The sequence below is a fragment of the Gadus macrocephalus genome, chromosome 21 (genome assembly GCF_031168955.1).
Source record: "Gadus macrocephalus chromosome 21, ASM3116895v1".
Classification (NCBI taxonomy): domain Eukaryota; kingdom Metazoa; phylum Chordata; class Actinopteri; order Gadiformes; family Gadidae; genus Gadus; species Gadus macrocephalus.
Window position 1 is genome coordinate 3,321,255 of NC_082402.1, and position 13,099 is coordinate 3,334,353.

At 49.6% G+C, this 13,099-nt stretch overlaps 1 protein-coding gene across 1 annotated transcript in view; it reads right to left on the reverse strand.

Annotated features, from left to right (window-relative positions):
* Nucleotides 1-245: 245 nt before the first annotated feature.
* nbas (NBAS subunit of NRZ tethering complex) overlaps nucleotides 246-13,099 on the reverse strand; it is a 98,102-nt gene continuing 85,248 nt past the window's right edge. The window contains exons 39-41 of the mRNA XM_060042390.1: nucleotides 8,291-8,430; nucleotides 2,793-2,940; nucleotides 246-869 (exon numbers count right to left, since the gene is read on the reverse strand). Coding sequence (XP_059898373.1) covers nucleotides 246-869; nucleotides 2,793-2,940; nucleotides 8,291-8,430 — 912 coding nt within the window. The remainder of the gene's footprint in view (nucleotides 870-2,792; nucleotides 2,941-8,290; nucleotides 8,431-13,099) is intronic.

Here is a 13,099-nt window from a genome sequence, read left to right on the forward strand (position 1 = left end):
CTGGATATGATTCATGCTACGAGGGCTGGATAGTCTAGCGTGGCGCAGAGGGAAGGGGTAGTGTAGGATAGTGGGTTCTGCGTCCGACGTCCAGCCGGAGCGTTCTGGGTCTGGATACTTCCCTGGGAATCGCTTTGGACAAAAGTAGCTGCTTTTATCCAAAGCGATCAAATACTTCATGACGTAAATAGTTTCAAAGATAATGAGGCCGTGGATGCTTTGGTTGTGCGCGCAGGGTTTCAGTGTCAGTGTGTGTGTGTGTGTGTCTGTTCGTATTCATATGTGAATGGGTGTGTGTGTGTGTGTGTGTGTGTGTGTGTGTGTGTGTGTGTGTGTGTGTGTGTCTGTGTGTATGTGTGTGTGTATGTGTGCGTGTGCGTGCCTGCCTGCCTGCCTGTCTGTCTGTGCGTGTCTGTGTCTGTTCGTGTGTGTGTGTGCACGTCTGTGTGTGTGTGCGTGTGTGCGTGTGTGTGTGTGTGTGTGTGTGTGTGTGTGTGTGTGTGTGTGTGTGTGTGTGTGTGTGTGTGTGTGTGTGTGTGTGTGTGTGTGTGTGTGTCTGTGTGTCTGTGTGCGTGCCTGCCTGCCTGCCTGTCTGTCTGTGCGTGTCTGTGTCTGTTCGTGCGTGTGTGTGCACGTCTGTGTCCGTGTGTTTGTCTCTGTGTGTGCGTGTGCGTGTGCGTGTGTGTGTGTGTGTGTGTGTGCGTGTGTGTGTGTGTGTGTGTGTATGCTCCGCCCACCTCGCTCATGCTGTTGATCTGGTCCTGGGTGAGCAGCAGCAGCCTCGCGTCGCCGCTCTCCGCCATGAGCTTGAGGGCGGGCTGCTGGAGGCCCGTCTGGCCCTGGAGCTCCGCCGCCATGTGGCCCACGCACTGGGGAGGGGGGGAGGAGGCGGGGTGCGGGGCGGAGGGGTGGAGGAGACAGAGGGGATGGAGGGGGACACAGGGGTGGAGGGTAGGACGGGGGAGAGGACAGTGGAGACCGAGGGCACGGAGGGAGACGGGACAGAGGGGTGTGAGGAGACGGAGACGGAGGGGGGGGTGGGGGGGGGACCGTGGGGGGGGGGGAGGGGGGATGATATGGGGGGGGGGGGGATGGGGGGGGGGGGGAGGGGGGGGGGGGAGATGGGGGGGGGGGATGGGGGAAATGGGGGAGGTGGGGGAAATGGGGGGAGATGGGGGGGGGGCATTTCGAGAAGAAGACAAAAGACGTTGAAAGAGTTAAAAAAGAAAGTAGTGGGAGGAGAGTGGGCAAAGAACAGTCAGTGAAGGTTAATCTTGCTTTAAGGAGGGTCGATGGTGCACGTGTACACACACACACACACACACACACACACACACACACACACACACACACACACACACACACACACACACACACACACACACACACACACACACACACACACACACACACACACGACGGTATACATTGACACACAAACGGGCAACATACACACACACACACCCTTTGTTGTCGGGCGCACTGCTACACTGTGATATATGGACACAGTAACACAATTCCCCCCCTCCCGCATGCTTCGAAGGGCTTCGTTGCCTCGGATTAAAATTCAAGCCGTTCAGGCCAGAGTAAAAGCCACCGCGAACGCCACCTCCCTCCCCTCGCGCCTCCCTCCCCCCTCGCCCCCCAAACACCCACCCTCAACCCCCACCCCCCCCCCCCCCCTCCACTCCAATATTAGACGGCCACACAGAGACAGCCCCATTCACGCTGAATCGCATTAGCGCTAAACTAATATCCCAGTCGGCCGACGCGAGACACACAGAGCGGCATCGGGGCTTACCACGTATAGCGCCTCGGCGCGGCATGAATAGCATTAGGCATCAAAGCGCGGTGAGCGTCTATAGTACATCGCTGGAGGCGTTGAGCTGACGCAAACTCATTTCTGTGGGTTACAAGCTTAATAGCTTCGGGTTTTCCGTATTGGATACTGGCCCGGGTGGCAAGAGGGGGCTCCGGGCTGAGGTGGTATTGAAATGCGGACAGGTAAAGTCTGGAATATTCGGGGGGGGGAAAAGAAATGGAATTATAATAAAAAAAGTAATAGAGCAGTAGCTGGGCCTGGCATTGACTTCAAGCGACATCTCATTGGCTGTGGACTATCCATATTCATTCGCCACCTTCACACTGCTCAGCGTGACTCTGTTTCAACCCGACACATTAGCATTCCCCTCAAGCGAGTAATTCCAGGTTTTAACACCCGTTTTTTCATTTCCTCACTAACTTTAAGGTTCTCTTAAAGTACAGTGTAGCAAAAACGTCACTCCTTTTTCCCATATTTCATGTTGTTTTCAAATTTTGGACGCATTATGGAAACCCGCCGAGATTACTTTTTACACCATTCATTGCGCATGATTAAGTCGGAAGACTGGGCTCAGACGTCAAACCATGTGGAGAATGTATGAAGTACAGTTTAAACCCTAGCTCGCACGCAGACCTCAAAGAATGGAATGGAGCCGCATACTCAGACAGGCACACACAAAAACACACACAGGGACACACACATAGCAACGCATGCACACTCACACACACCTAGACACACCGGCTCATACACACACACACACACACACATAGCAACGCATGTACACTCACACACACATAGCAACGCATGCACACACACACAGCAACGCATGCACACACACACACACACACACACACACACACACACACACACACACACACCACACACACACACACACACACACACACACACACACACACACAGCAACGCATGCACACACACTAACCTAAACACACACACACGTGGGCAGTACCTGTGCGGGCAGCTTGTGCTTGGTCCTGTAGAGGGATCGGACCATGGACAGGACCTCCTGACCCAGGTCCACCTGCACCTCCGGGCTCTGGGACAGCGCCAGCAGTGCCGAGCTCAGGACCACCCAGGGGTTACGCTCCGTTCCCACCCTGTGGACGCAGGGGGCTGGCATGAGGGTCTGTGTGTCTGGTATGGTAGGCGTGTGTGTTTGTGTGGGGGGGTTTGTGGTTGTGAATGTGCTTGAGTCTTTGCGTAGGTCCGCGCATGTGAATGCAAGGGTGTACGCGTGTGTAATCGATCTCCAGAAAACTCGATGGAAAACGAATTGGAGATCACAATCGGGATGCTCTTTTCAGTTTCTGTATATGCATGGCACATACCCATAACGGCAGCGTGATTGCCTTGCAATCGTGGGTTTGCAATCCAAATCTCCATTGATAAATCTGCATTTTATAGATGGAGGTGAACCTACAACTCTCCAAGAACATAATACTGAAAACAGCTGAGCAACAGAAGAAGTCAATAGAAAGTGGACTTTTCATTCCACAACAGATGCATGAGCTTCATCTCAGGCTGGGACTCTCGAGACTGAATATTTCATTAGATGTACCCCAAGCTCTCGACCCATACTAATTGTGTGGCACTCCTAAACTCCCCCAAAACATAGTTATTTTTATCCTACCGCAAACACACAGACACAAGGCAAGGACCAGAGATGAAGTGTTGACATTCAAAAAACAAACACCCTGTACAGATAAGGTACACAGGAAATTGCCTTCTGGCTGTCAAAAAAAAGGCGGAGAGAACACGAAGATCACAAACAGGAGTCGCCCCGTACCCGCGTCGCGTCGCAGGCCTGCTCCTGACTTACAAGGAGCAGAAGCACTTAGGAGATACCAGAGCAGGAGGGATTGTTTTTTAGGTCGGCGCACTTCAAGCAGATGCAGGCCGGGTTTGACAAGGGAACGTGTAGAGGCGCCGTTTGCCTATAAACGCATGGAGTTCATATTAAACAGCTAGGTGATGGATATTAGCCCCCTCTCTCAGCTAAGACGCAGCTGCCAGCGGTGACTTGTGAGAGTTGGCTTCTACCGTTCCCCTAAGAGCCTATCTTAGGGCTTCTCGCGAAAGATTAGGCCCCAACGAAGGCCAGAAAAGCAGTGAGAACACAATGGGTCTTTATTAATTCATGCTAATGAATCCTGCTGTAATTAATCTGTCAGGGAAAAACCAAAACAACAAGCCCCAAAAAAAGCTAATTGGGATGAGGTCGAAGGACCTGGGGAAATAGTTGACCGAATTTGGCTTCAATCCTTTTTTTCAGGAAACCTTGATAATTAGTTCTTGTGTTTTGAAAGGGAAGGCACTACAAGGCAAACTGTCCTTTTGAAATGTTTAGTTTAATTATGTCTCTGCTCTCCTTTAAAGGTTCTGACCGGAGACTGAGCGGATAAGGCAATAGACCACCAAAGTGTAAAGTACATTTCCAGCCCGAATGAAAGATGCCAAATCCATCACTGGCCAGTCTAATAGAAAATCCACAGGGGCATAAAATAATTGCCTAAAACTATACTTAAAATATTCAACACTGTCTATACCGCTTAAAATATTTAGTATTAATAGGATTTTTTTTAATTTATTACTAAAGCAAGGAACATTTCGCAAGTTTCAATGGAAGATAGATGAACATCTCTAGGATTTCTTGGCATAAAACTTTGGGCAGACTTTGAGGCCTCCTAGTTTCATGTGGCTGGTTGATAGGATATGTAATGTGATGTAAAATAGAAGATGTTTACCCTGTGGTGCATCAGTAATTAATTAGGTAAGACAGAATCATTTATAAACACAATGCAATCAACTGGAATAGACCAGTAAGCTTCTGTATGGAGGAGATGTGGACGTGGTTTGTGTGGACGCAGACCCTGATCTTTCACACCGCTGGACAACACGACGACAAACTGACTCCACGGGTTCTGGTCACGCGCTATGAGTCACAAGCTATGAGTTCAGACCAAAGCAGCCGACAAAAGAGTGTGACGTCTTTATCCTTGAGAATCACGTGACGTTCTTTTACAAGCTAATAGGTTATCAGTTCAACCGTTTGAAAGGCATTTCAATGCTTGTAAAGCCTGTTATCTAACTGACTCCGAGCCGAAAAGCGCTAAAGCCGTTACCCAACGTCCACAGCCTACCTAAGCCTCATTGAGCAAGGTGCACCTAACTCCCTCCCTGCCCCTCAAAAAGACCTAGATTCACTGTATGCAGCTTTGGGTAAAAGCTGCTAAAAGTCTGCTAGATGACTGAGTACTAAGTAGCACATACATACAGCGATTGTGCCAAGTGGAGAGGTGGACAAGGAAGGAGCAGCAGTAGCAGCAAAGGCCAGATGGGGGGTGTGGGAGGTTAATCTGACGTGTCCTCTTTACCCACAACTTGGGACTTAAGTCTGCCGGCAGCTCGACACGCTCCACCACCCCCGGACTAGAGTGTCATGTCCCCGCTCGCAACCTCGTCCTCATCTGTGATACCAGGGCATATGGGAGCAGGGAGGTGTCCATTTTAGGGCTGCTTGCCTCCCCATCTGTCTCATCAGTGGGGTAGGAGGGGGGGAGGAGGAGGAGGGGGGCCTGCGACTTCGCTGTGTTTCGTGCAAGAGCCAAATCTGCCTTAAAAGTCAGGCGTGAGTCATCGACCAGGCACGTCACGACTTCAGCTCTCGAGGTTGTGCTGTTTAGCAGGGAAGTGTTCTGAAGGGGGCAAACAACAACGACAACACACAGACAGATGCACACGCACGCACGCACGCACGCAGGCGAGTGACAATCGGTGTGCGCACAGTACACGCGCTCACAAAACACACAAATAAACAGTGTGAAGGGGGCCCCACGCGAGGAAGGCACTCTGAGGCTTAAGAGGGTATCTCTTAAGGCTACGGGAACACAATGGCTCGTCGGGAGGCCGGGCGGGCGTCATCCCCACCTTACGCGCGGTCAACAATGTGGATTACCTCAGCCGAGGCGCCGCCGTTTACTTTTATTGAACCTGTGCTCACCTCTAGCCGCTGATCCCATTAGCATTGTGCTGCGATGGCTTTAGCATAATGCAGCAGATAGAAAAGGCGGAGTGTACACGGATCTGAATGAATAGCAAGCAAGCAAGCAAGCAAGCGCTCTCTCTCTCTCTCTCTCTCTCTCTCTCCTCTCTCTCTCTCTCTCTCTCTCTCTCTCTCTCTCTCTCTCTCTCTCTCTCCTCTCTCTCTCTCTCTCTCTCTCTCTCTCTCTCTCCTCTCTCTCTCTCTCTCTCTCCTCTCCTCTCTCTCTCTGCCCTTTCATGCGCGTTTAAAGCAGGATGCAGCAAAATTAGGCGTGATGCAGCAAAACGATTTGGAACAGTTTGAGGTTTTGAATGAGTGTACCACAATATGCTCATGCACGCACATACCCACCCACACACACAAACATGCACATGCGTAGAAACACGAACACACACAAAAAGGGAAAAAAAAATCAACCTGAACGTAGAGTAAGCAAAAGCTTTTAGAATTTTTGACAAATTTTTGCCTTTTCTGGTGTGTAAATAGCAGAAACAATTAGGAGTCGAAATTAGGAACAATTTGAAAACGCCTTTGCCTTGCAAGTGTTAACGGCTCTGATGTTATTACCTTCGCTCTAGTGTGAGTCAAAAAATGAAGGGGTGAACATGGAGAGGCACTGCGTTGGTTTGTAAATATCCTAATCCCTTCCTCCCTCTGAAAGGGGGGGGGGGGGGGGGGGGGGGGGGGGGGGGGCTCTGCACTGGCCCAGCGATGACTCCAGCGGCAATCATAAAAGCACACGCGTGCACACGCGCTTGTGCACGCTCAATCTCTTTCAACTCACCAGATTACACCATCCGTCTTCTTCCATTCTCTTGTCTCATCTACCACTCTAAAGAAGAGGGGGGGCTATTCCGCCCTTCCGATTGATGAAATGTCTGGTGGTTTCCCTGCTCGGTTCTCTAGTTTTTCTGCCATTCTTTTATTTATTTTTTGACGATAGCATTAGCATTCGGCCCATCGTCTCCCAAGAAACCCACACGCCGAGCACTCTCTGCACCTTCCTCCACCCTTTGGACCCCGTCAGAGCCTACGCGAGCCACATTTAAACGTCTATTTCTCCAGGTCACCGCGACCCCTTGTTAATAAATCGGATTCCCTCCTCACAGAGCGGGCTTCCATTGCCATCCAAACTAGTTCTATGGCGCCCCGAACAATGCAGTGGTCCAAGGTTAGCTGGCTATTTGCCCAGAGCTGCTTGCTGGGGCTATAACATAACCTAATAATACCATTCACTCACTACCACACCGTTCTTGTGGCATTCCGGTTCGACAGCAGTGTGTCGCTCGTTAAAACACACAAACTCCAATTCCAAGTTTCAGTTGGCAACAGAACTTGGGGTTCCTCTGAACGAGTTCCGGCCAAACTCCCAGCCCTGACGCGCTAGGTTGTGTCGTCGTACCCCCCCCCCCCCCCTTACTGCGGACCACGTGCTTGTTTTCGCAGTGAGCACAGCAGCGCAAAGGAAGAGCCATCAAATCATTAAGCACTTATCCGTACGACCGACAATGCATGCACACTGGTGCTTGTAATTCACCAGCTGCTTCCAGGGGCACCTTGAGGTTCCTGAAGCCCCTCGCTAAAGGGGGCTTTTTTCCTCGTTTTCACATCAATCACGCGTTCTTCGCTTGGTAGAAGCCATTACAATCTGCAGATGTAATGGCTTTGCCTAAGTCCCTTCCACACGATGAGGTGGATCGCGGCATCGCCGGAGGGTATTCTGGGGGGGGGGGGGTTCTCTGAGCTCATTAGCTCTATTATCCCGGGCCGCCGCCGCGCAAAGGGAGTATGCACAATGCCTAATCAATGCGTTTGATTAGCGACTCGAGCGATTTCGGGCGATCCATACAAGCCTCTGATTCTCTAATTTGTTCGTCAGAGCTTCGGTAACCGAATGGCAAATCTCAAAGCCTTGAAAAAAAAAAAGAGAAGAAGACCAGACTGTTGAAATACCAATCATTTGTCATCGCTGTCAACCTTATCGTTGACAGTAATTCGTGTCATTAATGAGCCGACGCGTTGGAGGGGCAACAGCTGCACTGATACACCGAGTAGATAGCGACAAAAGCACTAGCGGTAAGCTAATTGAAACGCTGAACCGCCACCCCCTGACGACCGGCCGTGAAACCGTGTGACGCTCGTGTGTGACCGAACAAATACAAGTGAAAAACGTCCTGTGTTGAGGATATGACATTAGAAAAACATCGTACACTGGGGCGCCCCCCGGTGGTTCACCAGGCTAGAGCGCGTACCATTAAGGGCTCGGTGATCGCCGCCACCCGGTTTCCGGTTCCGTGTTCCTTTGCTGCACGTCCCCCCCCCCCCCCCCCCCGTTCTCTATCTCCCACACCTTCCTGTCTCTCTCACTCTGTCACAAAGCAAAGGAAAAGCGGAACACATCTTACACTTCCTCGTTCGTCATGGGCGGCCAGGCCTGGAGGAGGAGCATAAGCTGCTGAAACTCCTCCCACTTGCGGGCGCTCCCGAGCAGGTCCAGGAAGAGGCGGTAGCGCTCGTCCTCCGTCTCCACGTCCTCCATCTCCACCTGAGGAAGGACGAGACAAAGTACAATAATTCAATCCCTATTTTTAATGTGCGCCAGTTGCAACCGAAACCACCCGAGAACCTCGGAACGTTCCCTCTTGCCATTTATTTCATCTAAACTTATTCCGGGCTGAACAGAGGTAATGCGAAAGAAAATTAAAAGCCAAATGAACCAAAGCCCACGTGTACAGTACACGCGCACCACAGGCATCATCACAGGAGCGCTGCAGCTGACATTTAGCTGGAAGCAAAAGGTGAAAGAAAGAGGAAACTGCAAGAAAAAACAAGAAAAAAGGGGTGAGAGAGAGAGAGAGAGAGGAGAGAGAGAGAGAGAGAGAGAGAGAGAGATGAAATATTAGCACTACTTTCATGCATAGAGAAAAGGGAACGCCAGGGGAGAAAAGGGGGAGAAAGAGGGAGTGTGCGAGACTGAATGCAGAGGTGGGCGGGGGGTAAACGTGGGAGGAGGAGGAGAGGGAGAAGGCGAGAGGAGCAGGCGAGAGGAGAGAGGAGGGAAAGTAATTAATTTCCTTCTCCAAGGTTGGCTCCAGTGTGATTTAACAGCTCAAAGAGCGGCTGATTTCTGAGGGGAAAACTACATCCTGCCAAAGCATGGTTTCTGCAAAACTCATAGGGAACAAGCACACACACACACACACACACACAGAGACACAAACACACACGCACTGACACACACACACACACACACACACACACACACACACACACACACCCTACCAAACATATAGTGCGGCACAGCCGCGGCATGTGCTGACAATATGAGTTAATAAATCCACGGCCGCTAGAGGAAGCCCAGAGCCTCTTGTTTTGTACCCCAACCTTACAGAGTATCAGTCCTCTGAAAGTACAAGGGATCTAATCATCCAACGCAGAAAGGACACCGCTGAGGCCGTCGCCACCCCCGGCACGTGGGCCCGCCGCCGGTGGACACATCCACCGAGTCAACGGGATGAAACTGCGGCAAGGAGTGTGTGTGGGAGGTAATTGGCTGTGTTTGGTCGCGGCGCGAGTGCACGTGACGAGCAAGGCAGGAGGATTTAAAAGGTGTGCGGATGAACCCAGCCCCGAACCTTTGGAAACGGGAGGTCGTTCGGGAGGTGTGTGTGGGGGGGAGACACACAAATAGAATCCTAACTACCTGCGAAAAGGCCATTTTTCACTCCCATGCTTTCGAGCTGTTGCATCTGACGTGTAATTTCCATTGCAAAGCGCGGGCGGGTAAGTTTGTCAGTTTCTGGTGCCAAACTTTGGAATTAGTGTGGGCACCATGAGCGACGCGGAACCTTTTCCAAATGAAAATCTTTGAAGTCTATATTTAATTTCTGTGTGTACTTGAGATTGCGGGTTCGGTGACATTGAGGGGAGATTATAATATATTGAGGTCAAAACGTAATGGGTTTTGAAAAAATAACAGATAGGTGCAAGGCGCAACTGCGAGGGGACATGCACGAGACCTGCAAAGCATAAACACATTGAAAGACAGACACACTGTGAGAGATGCATTGATGGAGAGGGAAAGAGATAGAGATAGAGATAGGAAGAGAGATAGAGAGATAGAGATAGGAAGAGAGAGGGAGGGAGACCAACAATCCGCAAGCAGGTGCTGCAACAATAGATAAAACACTGATTACAAGCAACTCCCTCCACCCTGCCATCTCTCAATCTATCCTTTTATCCGTCCAGCTTTCTCTTGATCAATCTCGACTTCATTAATTTTTCCTCTTCTACATTTAATCCACATATTGCTCCTATCCGGTCGCCTTCTGAGTAGCTATTACAGCCTTTATAAGCCATAAGTCAGGCAGTTGCGAGGGTATTTAATGTGACAGGTATTGCTTGATGATATAAGTCCCTTGGCTGAGCCTGGAGATCATATTATGGCAGCTATACCAGAACGGACAGAACTGCGAGACAACAAACAACAAGACACCTCTCCGTCACATGTAACAACTTGACCAGTTGTTACATGTTGACCAGAAATCGATTTTTATCCATCCATCCATAATACATTTCTATAATGGTGAATTATGATAAAAGGCTACAGCCAATGAGAGAGAAAGCGACAAACAAATGTATGTAGCTGGGCTGTGATTATCCAAGGGTGCGTGTGAATGAGTGTTTATGGATGAGTGTGTATGGGAATGAGTGTCTATGGAAATTAGTGTACATGGGAAAGAATGTGTACGGGAAAGAGTGTGTACGTGAACGAGTGTGTATGTGAACGAATGTGTATATGTGAACGAGTGTGTATGTGAACGAGTGTGCATGTGAACGAGTGTGCATGTGAACGAGTGTGCATGTGAACGAGTGTGCATGTGAACGAGTGTGTACGTGAACGAGTGTGTATGTGAACAAATGTGTATGTGAACGAGTGTGTATGCGAACGAGTGTGTACGTGAACCCAGTGTTAACGTGAATGAGTGTGTATGTGAATGAGTCTTTGCTCCTGCAAATGGAACGATGAACTGCCCTTCCCTGGTTGTCATTATGGGACTCCCACAGGGTGCTGTAACGGGAAATCACCCTGGAAGGAGCCTAGTTTTGAGCGGGGAAATCACATGCAGGGATGGGACCTAAAATATATCACAAAGAGCAGTCGGCGAGGACGTGATGACAACCAGTAGTTACCATGGCCGCATTGTCAGGCAAGTGGAGGGAAGACGAAAAAGTGGAAGGCCCATTTGGAAATTGGCTGCTTTAGCAGGGAAGCTCGCTAGCGACTACAGATTGTAAATTTGCAGGACTACAATAGAGACTGTTGAAGGAACAGCATCGTAATGGCCCTACATGGCGCTATGCCGAGTAAGCAGCATGTTTTCCATAATATTTCATGCTCGCAGGTTCGTGTTGTGTGCCGTGTGCTTCTGTCTGTGCACAATGTAGCACATGTGCTTGCTTGTGTGAGTGAGTGAGTGAGTGAGTGAGTGAGTGAGTGAGTGAGTGAGTGAGTGAGTGAGTGAGTGAGTGAGTGAGTGAGTGAGTGTGTGAGTGTGTGAGTGAGTGAGTGAGTGAGTGAGTGAGTGAGTGAGTGAGTGAGTGAGTGAGTGAGTGAGTGAGTGAGTGAGTGAGTGAGTGAGTGAGTGAGTGTGCGTGCAGTGCGGTGTGTGACACAAACAAACATATATGGTTGGATGGATGGCCAAAAGCACTCACACCCACACCCACACACACAAAGTATTTTCTGGTTTTATTATAGTTTGGTGCAAAGAGAAGCAGGCTGAGGTTTATCACCAGCACAGAGAAACCCTGCCTTATTGCATGCTGCTGTTCGGGAGTAAACAACAGCCGGCTCTGTAATTGCAGTTGGTTACACCGATTTCACATATAAATACACTCATACGAGGATCCTATACCCATGCTATTCCAATACATGTACGTGAGATGCACACCAGTACTGGATGGCGGGCGAGATAGGGAAAGGCATGACCATTCAATATATAATCCCTTAAACACCACGGCCATTAGTGTAAACAGATGGTAATGACACTGCACCGCTGTGTTAAAGCTAATAAAAATAAAACACTGAGAGATCGTATAGACTTTATATGCAATTATTTCACACTATATTTCGTCGATATAAGACACCCTGTTAATACTCTGTAAGGCACCCACTTAATGTTGTTTACCATGTGGTCGTCTTAGACAAAACTATGTTTCTTGTTTATGAATTTTTCAGTGGCACTATATGAAATATAAATTCAAATGCAAAACACAGCCAGAGGGCCAAATTGTCGCTTTTCTCTGCCGTCTCTAATGCATGCAGATCGGGCTTTGATATTGGAAATGGGGACGGATCACATCGCACGTTCCCTTGCTTTGTACACGGGTTGGGCGCCTTGTTTGAAGCATGCTCAGGAATTAAACCGATGAATTAGGATCCGCCCATCACGGCCGACTTTGATTGAATAAAATACACCAGACATGCCGAACTCTGTATCTAACGCGATCAAAACACCAGCGTGAACCAGCCGGAGTCCTAAGACCTAAGCCTGTTGGGCATGGGCAGCATTAGATTGGGGGCGACAGGGGGGGCCAAGGTCTTAGCCCCCCTTAGCTCAGCCCTAATGCCGCCCATGCTGGGAGAACCGCAGTTTAGCAGGATTACCACTGAGCAAAGTAAACAGAGGATACAGAGCAGCGAGGCAGCGGTGATAAAGCAAATTAGTTTCGCACTATCTTATAGCAATATTGCCGCGTGTTTAAAGAGACTTAGCGGGGAAGATTCCCCCCTGTCTGTATTGTATTTCAACGCAGGGTTGCGGTGTTTTTCATCTAAATGTAAATGTTGAGGGGAGGAAATTGAAATCACTTTGCTTTGCAAGTTTCTGAGTCTGTGAAGTCTCGTCGTCTAGTCTCTAAAGCACCGTGTTTAGTGCAGATGATCTCTCGCAGTGTTTATCATCAGGCATATCTAATGTGTAATGTCGCGTCGGAGGCCAGACACATGCCGGAAGCCGCAACCCTGAGAGATGCGCAAACAACTGACGAAAAGCAAGGTGACAGTTTAACGCAGTTTCTTTCTACGTGCTGAGAGAGTGAGAAGGGGGGAACAGAGAGGAGACAGAGTCTGAGCTCTTTTGAGGAATGAGTCAATAAATAGAGCAAACATCTGGGTCCCTCTGCGACTGGCTCTGTATGGGGGGAAATAG